This window comes from Notechis scutatus, chromosome 12 (assembly GCF_049901735.1).
Source record: "Notechis scutatus isolate UNSWTSFEM ecotype Mainland chromosome 12, rNotScu1.2, whole genome shotgun sequence".
Lineage (NCBI taxonomy): Eukaryota > Metazoa > Chordata > Lepidosauria > Squamata > Elapidae > Notechis > Notechis scutatus.
The window spans coordinates 11,447,755-11,470,837 of record NC_142020.1 but is presented as its reverse complement, the minus strand read 5'-3'; the positions used below and the strand labels follow the sequence as shown (position 1 = coordinate 11,470,837).

The window sequence follows — 23,083 nt, the reverse complement described above, 5'->3', positions numbered from 1 at the left end:
CCAAGTATCTATTTATCTAGTTCTTATTTGTTGAAGAAACAGTGATCAATATTTACACACCTGCGTACCATTCACTGGAAGTGAGTGGTGCAGTGGCCTAAGAGGGTGGAAGCGCCATCGCTTGAGACCTTCAAGACGAGATTGGACTGCCATCTGTCGGAAATGGTGTAGGGTCTCCCGCTTGGGCGGGGGGTTGGACTAGATGACCTACAAGGTCCCTTCCAACTCTGATTATCTGTTATTATCTGTGGAGCTCTGGCCTCACAATCAGGAGGCCGTGAGTTCGACCCTAGGCAGAGGCAGATATTTCTCGCTCTGGCACAATGAGAATATATCTGCAGCAAACTCTGCATTGGCGATAGGAAGGGCATCCGGCCAGTAAACGCTCAGCTCCATTCAGTTGCCTTGACTCCACCCCGCAAGGTCATTAAACAACAACAAAATACCGTTCACTGGAAGGACGTGTTTTCACTTTAATTTTGCAGATGATGACAAAACCTCCAATTTAGACATATCTCTTCATAATTTCTTCTATTGTAGGATGAAGACATTACACTAAAGGAGGGCGTCAACCCCAAGATGGAGACATTTCTTCAGAAACTTCTGAAGGCTCCTGAAAATGGCACCATCCCGCAGGAAGTGTCCAATCGGTATGAAAAACAGAAGTAAAAACCTGTGTTAAATTTCCCTTGCCAGTGACTGCTTTTGCATTTCATTTGATGCTCCAGAAGTTTCTAAGAATGCAGCACTGCTTTATAATGATTAGAGTTCCACACTTTTGTATTATTTTGTAATAATCAGGATTTGCTCAAGGATGTCGCAAGAATTTAATAGACCATTAGATGATTTATTGCAGATCTCCAAGACATTTCTCCTTCTAGACCTGTTGGATTATAGCGTCCACTGCTCTTATTGTGCTGGTTTTAAGATTCTGTACTTATGTAACCTTAGTACTTGTAAATGTGCTTCTTTTCTGGAAAATACTGATCATGAACATGAGGCCATCTTTTCCAGACAAGGAACTTATTTTTCTGTTTCCCCAAATTTTCTCAGCTTAGACCTCTGAACTTAAAACAGCGTATTTTAAAACAGGGTTGTGTCCCATTGTGTTCAACTTAATCCAATTTAACACAGTATTTCAGTCTTCATAGCAGTCAAATAATCAGTACTGTATTCTTGTGATGCTTTTCTCCATATTTTAGCCAAACATCTGACTAGAAAAAAAGGGAATTGATTGTAGGTATAAATAAGATGTGCCAATTATGTAACTGACAATGATGCTATGACATTGTAATGATTTTTTTATTCTGATGAAGCCATTTTGAGTATCTTTTATTTTATTTTCTTTGGTTAGCCCAATCATTTTTTTAAACTGTCCAAAAACAAATAAAAGCATGTTTATTTCTGCAAAGTTTTCACGGTATATTTACTGTTTTACATCCTTGCTTGGTTTTACAAATGTTTTCTATAAAACATTGAGGGACCAGTCTTTAACATCACCTTAACAGGCCTAGTTCTTAAATGCACATGTGACATTTCAAGTGTATAACGTTAAGCCAGATGTCTGTCCTTTCCCCCAAATAAGTACTGGTTGTCCTCATTTAGTGACCACCAGCAGAGGTAATCACTAAGTGAAACTGTGGCTGTGCTTCTGATCTTACTCCAGCTTTCATCACCGTCGTAACTGCAAAGAGTCGCTAAAGGAAGCAGCTGCTAAACAAGGACTGCCTGTATTATTTCTGTGGTTCTATAACAAAAGTGATGTGGTCAAATTGCTGAATAAGCTTTCAGACCCCTCCCCAGTCATTAAATCCTCAGCTCTTAAGATCTGGGTGCTGTTTTCTGGGTGCTGGCACCCAAGATTTGTGTGCATTGATCAAAGTACTTTGTACACACAAGGCCAGAGAATCTGGCAGCTTGGAAATCTCAACAACTGTGATTGTTCAGCTCTGACCACCTTCTGACTCTCTTTACTGATTAGGTTTCGAATGGTCCCCAGCTCCATAAAACTTTATCTTCATCAAATAATAATAAAAAAAAACCAGTAAAACAGCCATGGCCATAAATCTGGAAATGACAGTTCACCTAAGAAATTAAGTGTCCAACTATCCCAAAAGCCCAGGGGAGCAGCTGGACTTTGGGGGCATCATCGGAGTGGGATGGTTCTCCGGATACAGATGGGGGATGTTCTTCCAGAGGCCAAATGCTGGGACAGAAAAGGGATGCTACCCAAGTCCCAAACAGATTACAGGTGGCCCTTCACTTAACGACTGTAATGGAGCCTGCCCATTACGGTCACAAAGCAGGCCATCATGCGACCGACCCAATTTTACCTTTTTGTGTGTGTGTAGGTTGTTAAGGAAATCACCATAGTCATTAAGCAAACCCATTGTTTGCTACAGGGTGTTTTTTGCCCAAAACGGGAAGTAAACCCCATTTTTCAGCCCAAACCGTGTCAAATCAATCATGGGACACTTCAGGACACTGTAAACAGCAGTAAATGCGGACTGGTGGCCAACTGCCTGAATTGTGTCCCCATGACCTGAGGGTGGGTGGGGCTGTAGGAATTTCAGAGCTGGGTGGTAGCTACTTTTGGGGGAGTCCACGGGAACCTTGAATACTCACCAAGCGATCGTTGCTAAGTGGACAACGAACCTCTACAGTTTTAAGGGACACCAATTACACTTGTGTCCTGATGCCGTACACATCAATGTAAGTCGCAGAGTTTGTGCTGCAATGCAGTTCATCCTCATCCGCTCGATCTCCATGATTCCAGCATCCTCTTTGTTTAGGAAAAAAGTTTGTCATTGGCTCTCGTGTGGTGCTATCACAGCAGTCAGGCACCCAGAACACGAGTGAAGCCAGCGCCGCAGAAAATCCTCCATCTAACAACAAACTGAACGTGCCCGTCCCAGTTTGTGATGGCGGAGACTTCAGTTATTTGCTGAAGCCAGCCCCTGCTTGCTTGGACTTCATGTTCCCTTCAAGGGGGTTGAAAAAGTCCCAGCGATGCACCTGAGCTTTAGTCAATTGCTGGATCAGGAAGAGCTTGTCCCGACTCTCCTGTGGAGACACCAGACAGCTGATTAAAACATGTCATCATTAACAATGGTTTATGAATGAATGAATGAATGAATGAATGAATGAATTTGTCAACTCATAAAATATTTCTATTGCCAACAGAAAGGGATGGGGGGAAGCAGTGCAGCAGCTTGCAAAATCGAAACTGCATTCCATAAATGTTTTCAAAGATAGTAACTAGGTGACTGAAGTTTCTGCCATGCAAAATTCTAACTGGAGAGCATGGTTGATGACTCTTGGCTATGGATGTGTCCCATTGGAGAATATGAATTACGATACACCCAGAGGGGTGGGGCAAAACCAGGGTCAAGGGTGACAATGGACGATGTGTCTCAGAGTCGGCTACACCCAGGCGGACATGTTAACTCCCAATAAATCCTTTTTTAAGTTTTGGAAGTTTGGCTCGAGACTCATGATTTAAATGGGGGTAACCACTAGAATCCTGACAGAATTCTTTATTGGCCTTGTGATTAGACACACAAGGAATTTGTCTTGGTGCAAATGCTCTCAGTGTATCGGATAAACTGCCATTTGCCCTGAACTGCATGCCAAACCCGAAACTCTAGCTAACCACCCAACAGTCAACATAGTAAGTCCGAATGAAATACAGGTAGCCCTCAACTTACAACAGTTCATTTAGTGACCGCCCAATGTCATAACATCACTGAAAAAAAGTGACTTATGACTGTTTTTCACACTTACAACCATTGTAGGATCCCCTTGGTCATTCGGATACTTGACAACTGACTCACATTTGTGACGGTTGCAGTGTCAAGTAGTCATGTAATCACCTTTTGTGACCTTCTGACAAGTAAAGTAAATGGGGAAGCCACATTCACTTAACAACTTTAGTGATTTGCTTAACAAATGTGGCAAGAAAAGTCGTAAAATGGGGCAAAACTCACTTAACAAATTTCTCACTTAACAACATAAATGTTGGGCTCATTTGTGCTCGTAAGTTGAGGACTACCTGTAAATCACTCTGAAATGTCACAAAGTGTGAATCCAGCAAAACGCAAAGAAACAGTGCTTAGAAGCCCAAGCTGACTAGATCTAAAATCTAACACGGTTGAAGGATCTCTGCTTCGTAAGATCTTCCAGTATTGTTTCAACAGAAAACGCTTCTGGCAGAGATGACAGCCTCCCAAACTGATAGATGCCATTTCATTAACTTAGAAGAAGAAGGTAATGAGAGGCTAGATTTAAAGTTCAAACATAAATTTGACCTGTATAAAATGTGCATGGTGTTCCAATCTCTGCCTCCACAAATCAATAAAGAAAGCCACGTGTCACTCAGGGTATCATTTGATGAATAACATTACGCATTCAGTAAGAGCAAGGTAGCAGGACAGCATTAACAAATGCTGTTAGGTTAAAACTTACCGTAGCTAATTGTTCCCTCAGTTGATTAATCACTCTTTTGTGTGCTCCAGCCAAGGCAATGAAACAAAACACAACAAAGCTATAAAACAAGGTGAAAAATATATAGATGAGACACTCTGGTATGGACTAAGTTTGTAAAACACAATCTTCTGAATTCAGAGCCAATATGAAACTAATAGGTATTCACAAGGCATGGAGAATATGTGGTTATGGGGTTATTAATATGGAACATATTAATCAAATCAAGGCTCACTGGTGTCTGTAGTAAGCCACAATAACCATGCGTATACATAATGAGGTCATGAATATGTCATTATAACACCTAATAAGAGGATGGAAGCTCGAGTGATTGGAACACTGGGCTGGAGGTTTCAAAGCCCATGTTAGAGACCTGAGAACTGCCGTGGGGCGGGGTTGAGTTCTCATCCTTCACTCCAGCTCCTTCCAGGGACATGGAAGGAATCCCCAACTGGGCATCCCTGGGGCAATGGTATGTCACTGGCTAGTCCTTTCAACCTGGAAGGGCCTCGGTGCTTCTGACATGGTACAAGAACACCAAATGAAAATACGGAAGCCAAGTTGTCATCATTAGGTCCTCTCTTGCAAATATTTAGAATAAGGAATCTTAAGGTTAAGCAGTCCCACCAAAATACTGAACATGAAAATTTGGGACAATTATGCCTTCAAACATGTACAGTTCAGTCAATCATCTTGACTGCCACCAGCAAAATACGGCAACCTTCATCCTAAGGCAAGAGTCTCCAAAACTTGGCAACTTTTAAGACTTGTGGACTTCAATTCCCAGAATTCCTCAGCCAGCTAGGAATGAAGAATTCTGGGAGCTGAAGTCCACAACTCTTAAAATTCCCAAGTTTTGGAGAGCCCTGTCCTAAGCAATCAATGACCAGGATTAAGGAAGGAGACATAATGGTACTTTCAAGTACAGCAAAGAGTTATGGGGGCAGCCAGGAACATCAAACATCACCCAACACCTCCATTTTAATCATCTTTAAAGATGCTTTTTTGAAAAATAGTCAGTATGGTCCATGTGTGGATTCCACATTAAACTATCTACCCCTGCTTCATGTACCCCAATTGCAGAGGTTATACAAAACACGACGCCCAACTGAAATCCACGTGAGAGCTTGCCAAAACACTTGTGCGAATCACACCCCTGGGTCTGTCAACAAAAGCTCACCAGGTAACCATGAAGAAAGGCACGGCAAACGTTTCAGAAGAAATGCCGTTCAGGATTCTCTGCAGCACGAGGGGGAATTTCTGGATGGTGTGTCCAATGACATCCCACGAACGATTGAAATTCAGAAAAGGCCCACAGGCTTTAGAGGAAGGAATGCTGTTTGGGAAGGGACAGTTGAGACAACACCAGATAGGGTCAAGCATACTGTATGTGCTACACTTTATTTATTTATGTATTTGGTTATTTATATCCAGCCTTTGTTATTTTTTTTTTTTACAAATAACTCAAGGAGGCAAACATACCCAATACACCTTCCCTTTTCTTGTTTTCTCCATAACATGTTCTGACCCAGCTCCCCAAACACGACAAACCCTCTGTATTTAAATCAATGATTCTTTTAGGAGAACGATCAATGATTCTTTTAGGAGCGCCAGCAGCTCCAGCAAAAGTTTCTCCTGCAGGCTAACAAGCAGGGAGATGAATAGTTTTTTGCCTGCCACATCTATTTCTCTCCGTCCCCTGCCTTTTATCCCCAGAGCTAGGGTGGGGCTTTGCTAGCAGTGGTGGCTCTTCCATCCCAAGGACCGGCCCACGGATTTCCACTGCTCTCCTCTCCTCTGCCTTCTGTGCATTCGCGTCTTAGGCACGGGACCCAGCTCCTCCTCCTCCTCCTCCTCATCAGCCACCTCCAGACCTGGGGTCTGTTGATTCTCCAAGGGCTGGTGGACAGGCCAGGCTCCACCTCTGACCCTCTCTCTGCCAGCTCCATTCCCCCGCGGAGCTCCCTGACTCCCACACCTCCTACTCCTATTCAGCTGCTGGAGGGGCTGGCGGCCAATAGGCCATAATGTAACAACTCTGTGAAGTGTGTTGGGTTGAGAGAGTAGGACTGGCCCAAGGTAACCCAGCTGGCTTTCATGGCTAAGGCAGAACTTGAACATGATTTCTTGTTTTTTGTCTGACACCTCAACCAGTAGATCGAATTTAGCTCTGTTACCCTTGTAGAACATTACAGCAGCTTACTGCACTCAATGGCTACTAAATGTAGACTACCATCTTCATGATCTCAAGTCTACCAGTGCTGGAGATGCTGGCTGAGGTACAATCCATGTGCAGGCACATATCTCAAGGAAGGCTACGCGGTTCCTCTACTTGTCCATGGGGACATGCTCCTTAGCTACTTCTCTAAGAGTTTCTATTGAGCAGCGGGGCAAGAACCTAGACTACAATACAGGGGAGGATAATGCAAAGGTACATCAAGGAACACCTGTCACCAACATGAAAGCAACTGACCGTGTCATGCTGAGTCCCAAAGGAATGAATGCCAAAATGAGACCAAGCAGAAGTACCACCAGGAAGAAAAAGTGTGAACTGGAGGCTCTGAAGGGCCGTGCTGAAGGTTTACATGTGTGCATCAGGCTCAACTGGAAAGTGAAAAGAGAAATTAAGATCTAATAGTTAAACACTCAAGAGGAAAAAAAAAAAACACAGATGGATTTTTTTTACATTACAGAGAGGCAACTACAGGGAGTCAAGACCACAATCGACCCCAAACTTCTGTGGCTAAGGGAGATGTTTGTTACGACCTTCCTTGCCACAGGTGTTTTTTTTAATTATTATATTTTTAATTATTATATTTTTTTCTTTACATATCTCAATCACTTATTAAACAGTACTGCGACATTTTTTTTATACAACTACATTCCATATCCAATACAGTTTATACATTCTATTCCTGTATCTTCTACATCTATTATATACATTTCCTTTTCTTATTTCTACTTTCTATCCAATCGTACCATTTCTCCCATAGTGCATAATATTCAGTATCTTTTCCTTTTAATTCTATAGTCAATTTATCCATTTCCACGCACTCAATAATTTTTTTTAATTATTAGGACTTTGGATGGTATGTATCCTTTCTTCCAACACTGCGCAAAGGCGATCCTTGCTGCTGTTATTATATGTAACGCCGTATATTTTGCCCTTTGATTGTATTTTCCTTTAATTATCCCTAAGTGAAATAGTTCCAGAGCAAATTCTATTTTATTTCCTATTAATTCCTGTAACCACTTTTTGTATTTTCCTCCAATATTTTTTGTTGTTGCTTCGGGGCATAACCGTCATTGTATGATAGAAGGCACCTTGTTTTTGTCTGCATTTCCAGCGGTTTGGATTTGAGTTAAGGGTAAATCTTAGCCAGCCTTGCCGGCGCCACTTGCCACAGATGTGAAATGAACTGCTGGTCACAACAATGGTTGTGAAGGGAATCTGGCTTCCCTGTGGACCTCGCTTGTGAGGAGGTTGCAAATGGGGATCCTACGACCCCAGGATATGGCAACCATCACACATATTAGCCAGTTGCCAAGCATCTGAATTTTAATCATGACTGTAGGGATGCTGCAAACGGTCGTAAGGATGAAAAACAGTTGTAAATCCTTTTTTTCAGTGCTGTTGTAACTTCAGTCGCTAAATGAACAGTTGTATCCCAAGGACTATACCTGTACTTCCCTAGATATTCACACTGGGCCCAAGAGGGAACAAGGGCAGGCCTTCCTAGATGATTCAAGGCACACAAAAAAGACCATCTAGTTACCTTTTTAATATAAAAGACAATGAAATATTTCACGGCTGCAATTGCTGGGAGGAGGGGACAGTAGAAGGTTCCGATCCAGCAGATCGTCTGTCCATAAACTATTTCCAACACATTATCTGGGATAGCAAACTCCTGCAGCCCAACCCACCGGAAAGCCTTGACGGGACAATGGGTAACAATCAACCTAAGAGGAGAAAAATGAATTCACTTTTGATCCTTCATGCCCAGCACATGCCTCCATAAAAACCCAAAACACATGTTGTTAGATGCAGGGGTAGTATTCAGCCGGTTCTGACCAGTTCTGGAGAACCAGTAGTGGAAATTTTGAATAGTTCGAAGAACTGGCCAAGAGCACCTCTATTCCCTGCCTCCCATTGACTCCCAGCTGATTGGCTGGGTCTTCTTTGGTTGCCCTGTACAGGAGATCGGAGCTGGAAAGCAGGTTAGTGGGGAGGGAATGGAGATTTTACAGTAACTTTCCCTGCCACGCCCACCAAGCCACGCCCACCAAGCCACACCCACAGAACTGGTAGTAAAAAAAATTTTTGAATCCCACCACTGCTGCCCATCTCACTGTTCAATGATCCTCCAGTTTGGAGTCTAGTCTAAAAGTGAAAGGTTATAGACCGGTGTGGCTCTCTGTCCCAAACAAGCCACTCTGAACCCTCCTGGGAATTACATACTCACTTCCTAGGAAAGTCAATGAAGACGATAACGGCGAAGATGATGATCAAGTCAAAGATCATCAGTTTATACATTTCCTGGCCAACTCGGGATTCCCAACACTGAAACAAGAAGATTCCCAGATTAAAAACAGCAACTGTGGGGGGAAAAAAATCACCAAGCAGCATAAAACCAAAAGTTGGAAACAGCTATTGGCATCTTAGTGAATTACAGGCAGTCCTCGGTTTATAACCACAATTGAGCCTAACATTGATGTTGCTAAGTGAGACAGTTAAGTGAATTTTGCTCTGTTTTACTCCCTTTCTTGCCACCGTTGTTAAGTGGATCACCGTGGTTGTTAAGTTAGTAACATGGTTGTTATGTGAATCTGGCTTCCTTCTTGCCTTTGCTTGTCAGAAGGTCGGAAAAGGAGATCATGTGAACCCAGGACTCAGCAACCAAGCATTCAAATGTTGATCATGGGATCGTACGCAGGCTGCAGCAGTTGTTAAGTGTGTAAAATGGTTGTAAGGAGTCTTGGGTGCTCTCTGAGGTTGTCTGTTTTCTTGCAGGTGTTTCATTACCCAAACTAGGTAACTGTCAGGATTCTGGCAGTCACCCCCATTTAAATCATGAGTCTTGAGCCAAACTTCCAAAACTTCCAAAGGATTTCTTGGGAGTTAACATGCCGGCACTGCCTGGGTGTAGCCGACTCCGAGACGCATCACTCATTGTCACCCTTGACCCTGGTTTTCCCTCCATCCCCCTGGGTGTCTCGTAATTCATATTCTCTAATGGGACACATCCATAGCCCAGAGTCATCAATCATGCTCTCCAGTTAGATATTTGCAGGGCAGAAACTTCAGTCACTTAGTTGCTATCTTTGAAAAACTATTTATGGAATGCACTTTCAGTTTCCAAGCTGCTGCACTGCTCCCCCTCCCTTTCTGTTGGCAATTCTAAAAAACACCATAGAAATATTTTATGAGTTGACAGTAACATCATCAGAAATTTATTTGAATGGTTACCTAAATGAACTGTTTAAATTGAGGACTACCTCAAAAAGAGCCGTGGTGGCCCAGTGGTTAGAGTGCAAGTACCGCAGGCTACTTCTGCTGACTGCCTGCAATTTGGCAGTTTGAATCTCACCGAGCTCAAGGTTGACTCAGCCTTCCGTCCTTCCGAGGTGGGTCAAATTAGGGGTCAGATTGTTTGGGGGCAATAGGCTGACTCTGTAAACCGCTTAGAGAGGGCTGTAAAAGCACTGTAAAGTGGTATATAAGTCTAAGTGCTAGTGCTGTTGCTACCTGTTTTTATATCAAGGCAAAAAATCTCAGTGAGGGGGCTGATCTTCTTTGCCATTAAGTGTTGTTCAAGGAAAGCCAAGAGAGACATCTTTAATTCACAAACCTAATTTGATGACTCACGTACACTTCGTAAGTAAATGGACTTACTGGGTAAAGGTGGTAGTTGTAGCCACACGTCTTGCATTTGTCAGCACAGGACGTGATTCGGGTCCACAGCGAAATCAAAAGGACGACAACGTTGGCCAATCGCACAAAGACACACCTTCAAGACATAATGGAGGTACATGAAGAAGTGAGCCAGTATCCCAGATGTTTTGCAACAGAAGATTAAAGAGCAATGGTGGGCATATACGAAATTTGTTGCTGGGGTTATCACACTGCTAAGCTGTTTGTTCTCTGTGGCTTGCCTGCTCAGTGTTGGTGGAAGTGTTCTTGGTGGCTCCTTGAACATAAACCGACTATACAAACCAAAACAAAAACCCCACTACCTTCTAGCAACTTCTAGTATGGTAATAAAATGTCTGCAAGAAATTTATTTGCTGTCTATCTTGCCTCAAGGTAAAAAAAAAAAAAAAGCTCCTTTTGGGATGCTTACCTTTAAACAGTCTTTTTTAACAGGCAATTAGTGTCACATATCATACTAAAACATGCCGTGGTTTGCTTGGCTGGGTTTAGCACGTTGTATGAATCCAAATACTGAAGTGAGGACTCCTTGGTGTTCTTGGGAAAATGTCTGTTTTCTTGTTTCCTTACCCAAACCCGGTAACATCATCACTGCTAGTGATGACTAGCACTGATGATATTACCTAGTATGGTAATGAAACATCTGCAAGAAAACTACCAAGATTGGACAGCACCAAGGACCCCATAGTTTCCTCCTCTTCCTCCCCACCCCGCAAACTCTATTCCTTTCCAGTACTGATGACATTATCTAGAATGGTAATGAAATGTCTGCAAGAAACCATAAAGCTCAGAGAGCACCAACGACTCCTTATTTCAGCCCTGAGCTAAAAATATTCTTTTCTGTTGGGACCACTTGATCATTTGTCCCATTTCCTATGTGCAATACTTTTTATTTATTTATTTTTATTTATTTATTTATTTGATTTGCCAATTGTTTACAAGATAATAAGTATAAATGTATACATAGTTGTGAATACATGAAATGGGTACATATAAGAAAAATAAAAGAAGAATAAGAAACAATAGGACAGGGACGGTAGGCACGTTGGTGGCTTTATGCACGCCCCTTACAGACCTCTTAGGAAAGGGGTGAGGTCAATAGTAGACAGTCTAAGGTTAAAGTTTTTGGGGTTTGGGGAAGAAACTACAGAGTCGGGTAGAGTATTCCAGACATTGACCACTCTATTGCTGAAGTCGTATTTCCTGCAATCAAGTTTGGTGCGGTTAACCTTGAGTTTGTATCTATTGTGTGCTCTTGTGTTGTTATGGTTGAAGCTGAAGTATTCATTGACAGGTAGGACATTGCAATGTATGATTTTATATATCATGCTTAAATCAGACCGAAGACGGCGTAATTCAAGGTTTTCTAGTTCTAGAATTTCAAGTCTGGTGGCATAAGGTATTCTACAACGAGTAGAGGAGTGGAGAACTCTTCTTGTGAAATATTTCTGGACTTTCTCAATTGTGCTAATATCAGATATCTAATGTGGGTTCCAGACTGATGAACTGTATTCGAGTATTGGTCTAGCAAATGTTTTGTATGCTCTGGTTAGTAGTGTGATATTACCAGAGAAAAAGCTACGTAGGATTAGGTTAACAACTCTTAATGCCTTTTGGCTATGTAGTTGCAGTGGCTCTAGCACTTAGATCATTAGAGGTGAGTATTCCAAGGTCCTTTACTCCTCTAATTATTTTCCTACTGAAAACAGCTGCTTCTGAATTCTGATTTCAGGACCCACCAAAGGAGCTAAGGGGGTTTCCCAGCCTCTACAGACAATTCCAGCCATTCCCCCTATGTGAGAAAAGAATGCAAACAACGGAAAGGCCACTATGTTACCTGATCAGAGTTAAGCGTATCTCAAAGACGGGCGAATAGTCTTCATATTTGATGAGAAATGAAAAAATCAGTGGGGCAAAAAAGTTCGCGACAGTGATCACCATAGAAGGCAAGTATTGCACCAAGAGGTCGCCTAATTTGATGTTGTTTTCCTGCGTGGAAAAAAGTTCCTTCGATTTGTTAAAGATTCTAGTTTATATCCACCCATAATGGCTGGGTTCAACAAATCGTAGTTAAAATAAGTACACGTTTAGCTCAATGGGTAAAACAACTATCATTCTAAGCCAATTCCACTCCCTCCCCGAGAACTGTTAAGAAAGTACAAACTGATTGAAAGGATAAAATGACACAGGATTTCCACGAGATAAATTAAGATCAGAACATAATTTCAAACATTGCTTGCTACTTACTGGGAAACTGTGTTCTTGTGAATAGACGGTTACTCTGTAGATGGAATAAAAACAAGCCGACAAGACAGCCAAAACGACACAGTTTAAGGAGATCCTCAAACAATAAATGCGTGCTTTCTCTTTGAAGCTTCTGTCTGCTGCCCTCTGTCTTAATCGTTCATCCTGCAAATCTGTCTGCGAACAGAAATATATTTATAGGCTTAATTTTTAAATCAATCACAAGCAAAATTATTTTAAAACGAATCTTTGGGTCAAAAGAAGAGACCGCAGTCATCTGAGACAAAGCAATGATGTGTTCCTGGTCAGAAGACAAAATAAAATGTTGTATAATTTAACAATCAAGTATCTCCCCAACTGACTAGTCTTTTTTATTAACTTTTACTGCTGATTTTTCTAAAATAACTTGTGACAAATGCCAGGAGAGGGGGGGGGGGGAAACTTATATATACTTTTTTTCTAGACTATTGTATTGTACTGTATTGCAAGTTTATTCAACTGTTTGCTACTTGGGATATTTGAGAAGAGAGGACGGTTCAATATGTTCTTAGAAAAAGAAATATACGTACTTTAAGTTCATAAAGTAAACTACTATGTTTCAGCCGAGCAGCATTTACATCCGTGATGCAGAAATCCCAACCAGCCAGAATCTTATTGCAGTAGCTCTGAAACGGATCTTCGTTGTATATCAAGCTTCGCTTAAAACCTTCCACCGAGCTGTTTATAACATTGCCAGGGATGCATTTTTGTGTGTGTGTTTTTTGTTTTAAAAGAAGAAAGCAATGTTAGAAATTTCAGGATGGTGTTTATAATAATTATCTTCCTTAATAGTTACACATCTTGCTGTTAAATTAATCCCTAAGTATTTTACTTTCTTAGTAATCTGAATACCTATTCCCTTCATTTACTCTTCATGGCATGGGATTTATTTTATCAATGCTTAAATAACAAAGATGGAAGTTAGAAACAGGGAAACAAAATAAAGAAGGTAAGTTAAAAGAGATAAGCAAATATTATGATTAATACGTTGAATATTACTATTTTAATATTGTAGAATCCATACCAATGTAATAAATGATGTTGCAAATTTTGATTACTGTTCAACTAAGATATTTGCACCCGGACAACACACTGTTCAACTGAAGATGGAATTATTATATATTAAAAATAAAAAAAATGTAATAAAGAAAAAAAAGAAAAAAGAAATTTCAGGATGGAGTTTAAAAATTCTACACAAACTTCCATGCCGGCTGGGGAACTCTGGGAGTTGAAGTTCACACATCTTAAAGTCACCAAAGTTGAGAACCCCTCCTACAAATAGCAAACTTTACTTTGGATTGCTACAAACAAATACTCGGACAATGATGGATAACACTGTCTGAATAGCGAGATGTCAGATTTGGGGAATTTATATTACAGGTAGTTCTCAACTTAAGATTAAAATTGAGCCCAGCATTTCTGTTACTAAGCAAGCTTTGACCCATTTTACAATCTTCTTGCTGCATTTAAGTAAATCACTGCAGTTGCTAAGTTGCTACGTGCTAAGTCACCCAGTTGTTAAGTGAATCTGGCTTCCCGTTTGACTTTGCTTGTCGGAAGGTCACAAAAGGTGACCCCCATGACCCTGTTGTCAACCCTGATCTGACTGAAGCCATTTTGGAACCTTTGCTGGAGCTGAGGGATAGGGAGGGGGGATTTTAGATGGTTGGGATTTTGTAGCCAAAACAAAATACTTTCTCTTGAGAACCAAGGACATTCTCACACCAGGTCAGAGGGAGGCGGAGTAATGTCACCTGGCAACCAGACCGTGCCGTGATTGGACCATGTGACCGATAGTTTTGAGAAAGTGACAAACTTTTACTTTGAATGAGGTGAAAACAGCGGGAGACTTCAGGGTCAGTTTTCACCAGATCTGTGCCAACATGGTACTTCCAATAAAGCTTTTCTTTGAGGAATCTACCTGCCTCGGAGTTTTGCTTGCTACGGCTCTCTTACTTGGGACCCTGACACCTGTAACTGTCACAAATATCAACCAGTTGTCGAGCGCCTGAGTTTGGATCACGTGACCACAGGACTCGTCGTAAGTCACTTTTTTCAGTGCTGATGTAATTTCCAACTATCACTAAATGAATTGTTGTAATTCAAGGACTACTTGCGCAGTTATGTGGTCAGTGTCAGGGCTCCGGCCTCCACCCCCATTTAAATCATGAGCAGCTTCTCTAAGAGTTTAAATCAGATTTATTAGGAGTAAACATGCCGGTGCTACCTGGGTGCATCTGACTCTGAAACACATCATTCATTTCACCCTTGACCCTGGTTTTCCCCCCACCCCCTGGATGTATATTCTCCAATGGGACACATCCATAGCCAAGAGTCATTAATCATGCTCTCCAGTAATAATCTTGTGCGCCAACAGCTTCGGCTGCCAAGGCGATTATCTATGAAGCATTTAAGGAATGCACTACTTCCCCCACTCTCTTCCTGCTGGCAACTCTAAAAGACCAGAGAAATATTTTTGAGTTGACAGTCAGACTATCTTACCCATGTCTTTTAAATACCCCAAAGCCCTTTAGAGTTCTTCAATCCTCAACTCTGCTCTTTTAGAGCGGTCGTTTCTATGGCCCTGGCTTGGCAAAGGGAAGGTCCATTTTCCCAGCAGGATTTACCGTTTGATAATCCAGACAAAGCTCATTGAAAGGTAAGCCAGCGTGATCAGCAAATATGCCAGTGGCACGTGGTACTCCAGCACACCCAGAGGTACGTTGTCCACCGAGTAATAGCCATAAAAGAGACTTGTCATTTCAAGGAACCCCTGCGAACAGAATTCAACAAAGGAAGGTCAAGCTACTCTATTCAGACTTGCAATGGGGAACGGTCAGGCTTTAGAAATATGTTCAATACAGCAATCTGAAACCATCGATGGCTGTTAGGTTGCAGCCAATACAATCCATTTTTCCCTTCTATTTTTGGCTCATTCAGAAATCCAAGAGCAACAGAAGTCAAATCCTATTGAAAGCACGGTTTGCATAATGAACGAAGCCATAGTCAGATCTCTTATGTTGCCTGAAAAAAGGCAACCACTGGCTGCAAACTAATGGCTGGTAAGTAGGACTTTATTAGTCACCAACCAGCATATGCACATAAAATCCATCTTAATTCTTACGTACAACCACAGCGAAGGATCCAAAAGGCAACAAGGACTGATCTGTAAGCTAATGGCTTATAAACAATGGTTAGTATAGCATGTAGTGTGACTCCATTGTGTGGCCACTTGGTGGCCTGCTGAAAACAGCAGGTTCTTTAGGACTCAGAGACAATAGGTTCCATCTAGGGTGACATGTCTAAAATGAATACATTTTAAAAAGAGTTAGAGGAAAAAACATATTAATCCACCTCTTTTCAACTTGCCAAGAACTTTAAGGTCAGCAACAGACCGCTGGCTGTGCAGCATTTTCTTAGGATTTGGGCCCTATGCCGTGATTCAAATTCTCTTGGGAGCTTTTATCATCTTTCGATATTTTTCATTCTTAAGCACAAAGTAAAAACTCTCTTGTTTCTTAAATAAAATATAACACCTGGAGGTTATGATTTAGTCAAAATTTCTACCTGCCAGAGGTATTTTTCAAGAAGAGGGGGTCCCCAGCAAACAACATGATCAGGATGATCTAATGATCTCTGGTCAAAAAATCGGGGGTTGCAGAGAAGTGACCTATCTTTTGCAATAGGTTTATGAGAACACCGCTCCTAGTGTGCTATCATTGTTGCCCTCATGCCTTTAACAGGTGTTAGATTAGGGGGCTGGTGTCATCCTCTTTATCTTAAAGACTGCAAGAAGGAATAGAGATAAAAGATTCACAAGCAAAGCCTGACGCAATTCACTTTTTCTAAGCGTGTACCTGCGGAGGAACTGACAAACTAATTTAGCCAAGGTGGCTAAATACCCCCCTTATACATAGCGTAGTAGAGCAATCGTGTATTAATTTTGGAGAACAAAAAATTAGAAATCTGATTGCACCTTTTCTGACTCACAACATTCATTATTAAAGCGTGCCATGAGCTGCAAATTTCTGTTTGCTCATTGGTTACACAGCAAACGCACTTCTGAAGCCCTGATTTTTTTCTTTTCTTATATATGGAGAGGGGAAAAAAAAGATTTAGGATTACTGTTCTCCCCCTAATGTCTTATGATGGCAAGACACCTAGCTAAGAGTGGCTCATTAAGTAAGTTCCAACATGGCTTAATAATATCTACTCATGTGAGCCAGACTGAAGAAGATCAAAGGATGTTTAAAAATGGGGGAAGGAATCAGGGTGTCAGGATTCCAGCAGTCACCCCAGTGAAATCATGAGTCTCGAGCCAAACTTCCAAAACTTCAAGAGGATTTATTGGGAGTTAACATGTCTGGCACTGCCTGGGTGTAGCCGACTGTGAGACATATCATTCATTGTCACCTTTGACCCTGGTTTCCCTCCCACCCCACCCCCTGGGTGTATCATAATTTATATTCTCCAATAAGACACATCCATAGCTAAGAATCATCAGTCATGCTCTCCAGTTAGAATTTTGTTTGGCAGAAACTTCAGTCAGCTAGTTACTATCTTTGAAAACTATTTATGGAATGCACCTTCGATTTCCAAGCTGCCGAACTGTTCTTTCAAACCCCTTTCCCCCCTCCCTTTCTGTTGGCAACTCTAAAAAGACAATTGAAATATTTCATGAGTTGACACAAGGCCGGTTCCAGCTTCAATTTACAAAAAAAGCAAAACTGGTCTCTCTTTTTTTTTTTAGCACTAGAAGTAGAGGTAGAATTTTTTCAACCTTGCAAATGAAAGGGAAAACACATATAGATATGTTATCATAAACAACTGGGAGCAATAGGGAAGACCTCTGGAAAGGAACACCTTTTTAATCAGATTCAATACTTGATTTAAAAAAAAAAGCAGGAAGTTTTAGAAAGTTATGATCAAGTACTCACTGTGCCAGATAACAGATCTATAATGTAACTGTAGAAGTAGACCAGTCCCTTGGTGCTGACGATTGTATAAACAGTACATTTTGGCCCTGTAAGGAACGACATTCAGAGCAAAAATACAAGGAAGAAAAAACTTGAATATTTTGACCAAAAGCTGCATCGAGCATAACCTGTTTTTCTATACTCAGGTACAGATAGTCCTTGACTTATGACCACAGTTGGGATTGGAAATTCCATTGCACAAAAGCAAGGCGGTTGCTAAGTGAACTCCACCCGATTTTATTACTTTTTTTTTTTTTGCTATGGTTGTTGAGCAAATCGCTGCAATTGTTAAGTGAATCGCTGCAATTGTTAAGTGAATCATGCAGTTGTTAAGTGAATCTGGCCCCATTGGTTTCGTTAATTGGAAGCTGGCCGGGCCAAATTTTGATCACAGGACCACAGAGATGCTGTGACGGTTGTAACGCGAGGACCAATCCAAAGCCTTTTTATTTTTCAGGGCTAAGTTCCAATGGTCGTTTAACGAATGGCTGTAAATTGAGGGCTAATCGTGTCCTGGAAAGGGGTTCAGAGAAGAACGAGTTACCTGTTTCTGGGGGAACTTTCACGTAGCTGCCATTCACAACTCCATATTTAACAAGAGCCGTCGGAAGGGTGATAAAGCCGAACAGGAGAAGGAAGATGACGACGTTTAACACCACCAGGAACCGCAGGAAAGAGAAGTAGGACTTAACCCCGGTGCCAAATTTCTCTAAGAGAAAGAGAGAAGAATATTAACATGGAAACATTCCAGCATTGCACAAGCTAATCTTTTAAGGAGAGCATTCAGCATGAAGACATTCCAACAATCAGTTTACCTGACTCATAGCCTTTGGTGATTTGATTTGAGGGCAGCTTTGCATGCCAATTGTGGCCTGTCCCATCATGGTTTGTACCTTAATCTAACTCCAGGAAGCAATTGATTATGATTAATTAAATAAATTTTAGGCAAACAAACCATTGGGTTGTTTCTCCTAAATGACACCCATAAAATAAAATATAATTTGCTGCGGTATCCTGATTTTTTCTAGGATGTTCTTTTTAGAGACACTCTGCCATGCCCCCCTGTCAGAGTCTGAATCTGAGGAGGAAGCTGACAGGGAGCGGGAGTATGGCTTTGTTGGCTGTGGAGGAGGCTGGGGAAGGGTAAAGTCTGGCTGGGCAGAGCAGGGAAGAGGTAGAACAAGGGAGAGGGAGTTCAGAGGAAGACCCAGGCCCACCCCTTCTTCATCCTACGGTACGCAGGGAGGAATGGAGAAGGGAGCAACGTGAGTTGCATGGCTTACGGGGGAGGAAAGGGCTCTGATTCCCTTCATTAGCCACACCTGGGAATGAAAGTTTAAAAGAACTGAATACTGCTTGCGGCATGTGCTGGGAACAAACGTGACTTTATCCTGTGTTGCGTTTGCTTATCTGTGTTCCTGGCGTCTTCCCAACCGTGTAAGTTTTGCTGTGCCTTCACGTCTGGAATTCTTGCTCCTGCCCTGCCAAACTAATTACCTCAGTTTGACTTGATTGGATTTATAGTTACAGTTTGTGTTGACCATGTTTTGGACTTAATTCTCTGCAGTCAAAGGCTGTTCCTGGGAGAGTTCTTCTCCAGCCAGAAGGTAACCAGGACATTGGGGGCAAAGTTGGAGTTAATAAAGGGACTCTTATTGTTTATCTGACTGTGTTGCCTTTGTGCCACGCCCTGGGTCATCACACACTCAACTGGCATCATTAATCTTTTGTGCTGAATAACAACTCAGAGTGCAAAAACCATGAATAAGATTTACCCTCGATGCTACGGATGTCATATCTCCACAATTCCAGGTAAGAGATTACTTCTTTGATATTCTCTGTCATTCTTTTGAGTGATTTATTAGTTGCTTTCTTCCACTGATTCCACCTTGACTGGGATTGTATTTGTTTTTGTTCAAGCTCCCTGCTCAGAAAAACAGACGTATTAAGGACATCTTTGGAATGAGCAAAATGCAGGTTAAGTTCTTCCATTACTCTAAGCATAACTTGGTTTCTTTGGTTTACTGGATTGTGTGAACAACAATTATTATACCGATTTATGGTTCACCCAGTTCTGGGAATCTCCCCAGCTGTTTTTTCCCCATAGACTCTATTTAAAAAAAAAAACACAAGGTATCATTCATTATTCTACCAAACTCTCAACAAATTCCCAGTAGTTTGCAGCTTAAAAACACAAATAAAAGATAATTGTGATGTTTACTAGATGAAAAGTTGTAAATCAAGAACTACCTGTATTAAAAGCTCTTCTAAAGCATGGCATGCAAATGTGTTCCTGAACTTTTCAAGAATTTATTACACGGGTCTTCAAACTTGACAGCTTTAAGACTTGTGGACTTCAACTCCCAGAATTCCTCCTTCAGTCTTGTTAGCTCAGGAATTCTGGGAGTTGAAGTCCACAAGTCTTAAAGTTGCCAAGTTTGGGGACCATACACCCTTTTTTGGGGGGAGACAGCTTGAAACACAGCATGCAATTTGGAAAATCTCAACATGCTGATTGCAAGCAAATATTTAAACAGAGCTGCAAGTTTAAAGCAGTCCACCATGAGACCCCGTGGATTTCTTTTTATGAATGGAACTTAGATCTCCCCTAGAATCCATTGCCAAATATCTGAAAAATTTGTTTTTTGTTTTGTTTTAACAAATAGAAAGGGATCCCAGGCCTATTCCTCTCTATAGTTTGCAGTGTTTCTATTTAAACCTTAGACGTCTCTTCTCCGCAAGGGGCAAGGCGCATTCTCTCAACGGACGGTCGAGGTTGACATTTCTTGATTCTATCCCTTGGATGAGATTCCTGGCCTCTCCAGAAGCCGATCGTGCAAAACTGTGGCAGTTATCCACATTTCCGGTTACTAATCTTCGTCTCCGCATAGATTGGTAACTGGGCAGTTCTTGGAGGAAGGTTACTGCTGGCACATGGGGGTCAGGAAGAAAAACATCTGCCAGAATAACAACAATAAATGACCTTTATCATTTGGTAGCATGTGGTCTTAAGAGGTACTCAATTGTTCACCATGAAAAAGGGCCGCTTAATCAGAGGGCCTTTTTTTTTAGCTTGCTTTTCAATTACAACAGGTGTGCCCACAGAGCAGGGCTACAGATTTAACATTTCACAGAAATTGTGGCTTTAAAAAAACAAACAAACTCCTCAAACACCATCATTGCAAGACATAAATAAACACCAGTTAGTGTAGAACATCAGGGTTGAACTGTGGGCTCCTTGGTGGTCTCTGAGCTTGGTGGTTTTCTTGTAGATCTTTCATGACCCAACTAGGCAACATCATCAGTGCAGCAGTCGGGTTGTGAAACATTGGCAAGAAAACCACCAAGCTCAGAGAGCACCAAGGACCCTACAGACATCAATTATTTTAGATACACTTCTTCCCATGAAGAGTAAAAAGAAATCAAGAGAACCACTTGAGATATTATTGAGGGAAGGATGAGAAAGATAGGTTGACAAGCCAAATCTGACCTGGGTCATTACGTTACATAGAGAAGCTCATTGGCCTGGGTTAAGCATGCTTTTTTAAAAAAACAAACTTTATTAATTTTACAATTAAAATAAACAAACAACACATACACAAATATAAAAAGAAAGAGTTGAAAAGAAAAAAAGAAAGAGAGAAAAAGAAAAAAGAAGAGTAGAAGAAAAATCAAAAAGTGATTAAAAACAATTCCATCTTCGACAATTTGTGGGTCATTATTTCTATCCTTATTTTATTCCATATTTACAAGTAATCCTTAATGCAAATATATAGTTACCACTACAATTATAGCTTATCCTCTTTTACAATATTATGTAGCCCATCTGGGTTAAGCATGTTAAGCCAAGTTTGTTTAGCCACATTTTCTTGAACAAGCCCTACGGGTTTTCTTCACACAGAACAATGACTCAAACTCAACATTTTGGTTTAGCACCACCAATTAAATGCCAGATCTCTAATGACAATTTTAAAGGTCTGTTTCAGCATTTCCAAGAAATCCTAAAAAGTTTTGCATTTCCCATGCTGGTTACGCTAGCTAGCTGGAGCTTATCACGGTTGGCCTCCAAGTCCTTGGAGGGCACCTGGTCACTTATCTTTACCAAAGATTATCCTTGTTCATTGTTTAAAAACCCTTTCTTGCAACAGCTAAAGAGCAAGTGCCTGTCATTTGAGGGCTCAATTGCAAACACCCAAAGCCATGAATCCCACCCAATTGGGTTTCAAAGAGAGAAGTATTCACTTTAAACCAGCTTGAGTCAAACTCAGATTCCCCAGTCCTGCAGAATAAATTCAGAATTAAAAATACAGATTCTTTGCAGGGGAACTAGACTCCTGATGGCTCCAGGATTCAAGCCTGCAACTGGGTTGGGGATGAAAGACCACCAAGAAGTTGGGTTGGGGGTGGGAGACCACTGCGGATCTGAATTGGGAATGGGAGACCATCAAGGATCTGAATTGGGAATGGGAGACTGCTGGGAACCTAGTTTGGGGATGGGAGACCACCAGGAATCTGAGGGGTGGGAGACTACCGAGAACCTGAATTGGGGTGGGGGACCACCAAGAACCTGAATTGGGGGTGGGAGACCCCTGGGAACCTGGATTGGAAATGAGAGACCACCAGCAACCTGAATTGGGGATAGGAGATCCCTAGGAACCAAGGTTGGGGATGGAGACGGTCAGGAACTTGAATTGGGGATGGGAGACCACCAGGAATCTGGGTTGCAGTGGGAAACCCCTAGGAGCCTAGCTTGGGGATGGGAGACCCCTGGGAACCTTGATTGGGAATGGGAGACCACCTGCAAGTTGAACTGGGGATAGGAAACCTTTGGAAACCTGAGTTGGAGATGGAAGACCACCAGGAATTTGAGTTGGGGATGGGAGACCACCAGGAATCTGGATTGGGGATGGGAGACCCCTGGGATCCTGGATTGGAAATGGGGAGACCACCTGCAAGCTGAATTGGGGATAGGAAACCTTTGGGAACCTGGGTTGGGGATGGGAGACCCCTTGGAACTTAGGCTGGGGATGGGAGACCATCAGGAACTTGAGTTGGGGGTGGGAGACCAACAGGAATCTGGATTGAGGATGGAAGACCACTGTGAACCTGAATTGGGGATGGGAGACCACCAGGAGTCTGGACTGGGGATGGGAGACCCATCGGGAAGAGCCAGGGCAGGCGGTGAGATGCCTACGACCACCTCCCCTCAACCCAACGGAGGCTCCTTCTGAGAAAAGTGTCCCTCCCCACCCAGCCCCCTCCCGGCAGCCCCGACCCACCGTCGCTGCTGCCCTCGGCCGGGTTTTCCGAGCCCCGCCGCCCGCTCATGGCCTCCGCCAGCCGGCTCCCGCCGCACCTCGCCGCCCTAGCCCGGCCTGGCCCGCCCCGCCTTAGCCGCGCTTCCGGGCCGGGG

At 42.2% G+C, this 23,083-nt stretch overlaps 2 protein-coding genes across 6 annotated transcripts in view; one reads left to right on the top strand and one right to left on the bottom strand.

The window, feature by feature from the left end:
- LOC113421887 (uncharacterized) overlaps window positions 1–1,411 on the top strand; it is an 8,864-nt gene extending 7,453 nt beyond the window's left edge. For all 4 annotated transcript variants that reach the window (XM_087973380.1, XM_087973379.1, XM_026682521.2 and 1 more), the window contains one exon: window positions 541–1,411. In XM_087973380.1, the coding sequence (XP_087829506.1) occupies window positions 541–669 (129 nt within the window). In that variant the 3' untranslated portion in view covers window positions 670–1,411. The remainder of the gene's footprint in view (window positions 1–540) is intronic.
- Window positions 1,291–23,083, bottom strand: TMC7 (transmembrane channel like 7). 2 transcript variants are annotated; one of them, XM_026682520.2, is made up of 16 exons: window positions 22,950–23,083; window positions 20,390–20,627; window positions 19,446–19,594; window positions 18,215–18,379; window positions 17,632–17,717; window positions 15,322–15,467; window positions 13,225–13,372; window positions 12,659–12,832; window positions 12,249–12,400; window positions 10,376–10,490; window positions 8,946–9,043; window positions 8,259–8,442; window positions 6,956–7,086; window positions 5,663–5,818; window positions 4,465–4,543; window positions 1,291–3,063 (listed from the first exon to the last, which is right to left on the bottom strand). In XM_026682520.2, exons 1-16 carry the CDS (start codon window positions 22,996–22,998, stop codon window positions 2,938–2,940), a joined length of 2,196 nt encoding a protein of 731 aa, XP_026538305.2. In that variant the 5' UTR covers window positions 22,999–23,083; the 3' UTR covers window positions 1,291–2,937. The 2 variants fall into 2 exon arrangements, with proteins under 2 accessions (XP_026538305.2, XP_087829504.1); XM_087973378.1 differs by having other exon boundaries at window positions 12,249–12,381; window positions 12,643–12,832; window positions 22,950–23,053.

Coding starts and splice junctions, on each gene's coding strand:
- TMC7 (XM_026682520.2), bottom strand. CDS start 22,998: ATGAGCGGGCGGCGGGGCTCGGAAAACCCGGCCGAGGGCAGCAGCGAC. Junction 15,468..17,631: donor TAGATCTGTTATCTGGCACA/GTGAGTACTTGA, acceptor TTCTGTTCGCAG/GGGTTCCTTGAAATGACAAG. Junction 13,373..15,321: donor TTTGTCTGGATTATCAAACG/GTAAATCCTGCT, acceptor TGTTATAAACAG/CTCGGTGGAAGGTTTTAAGC.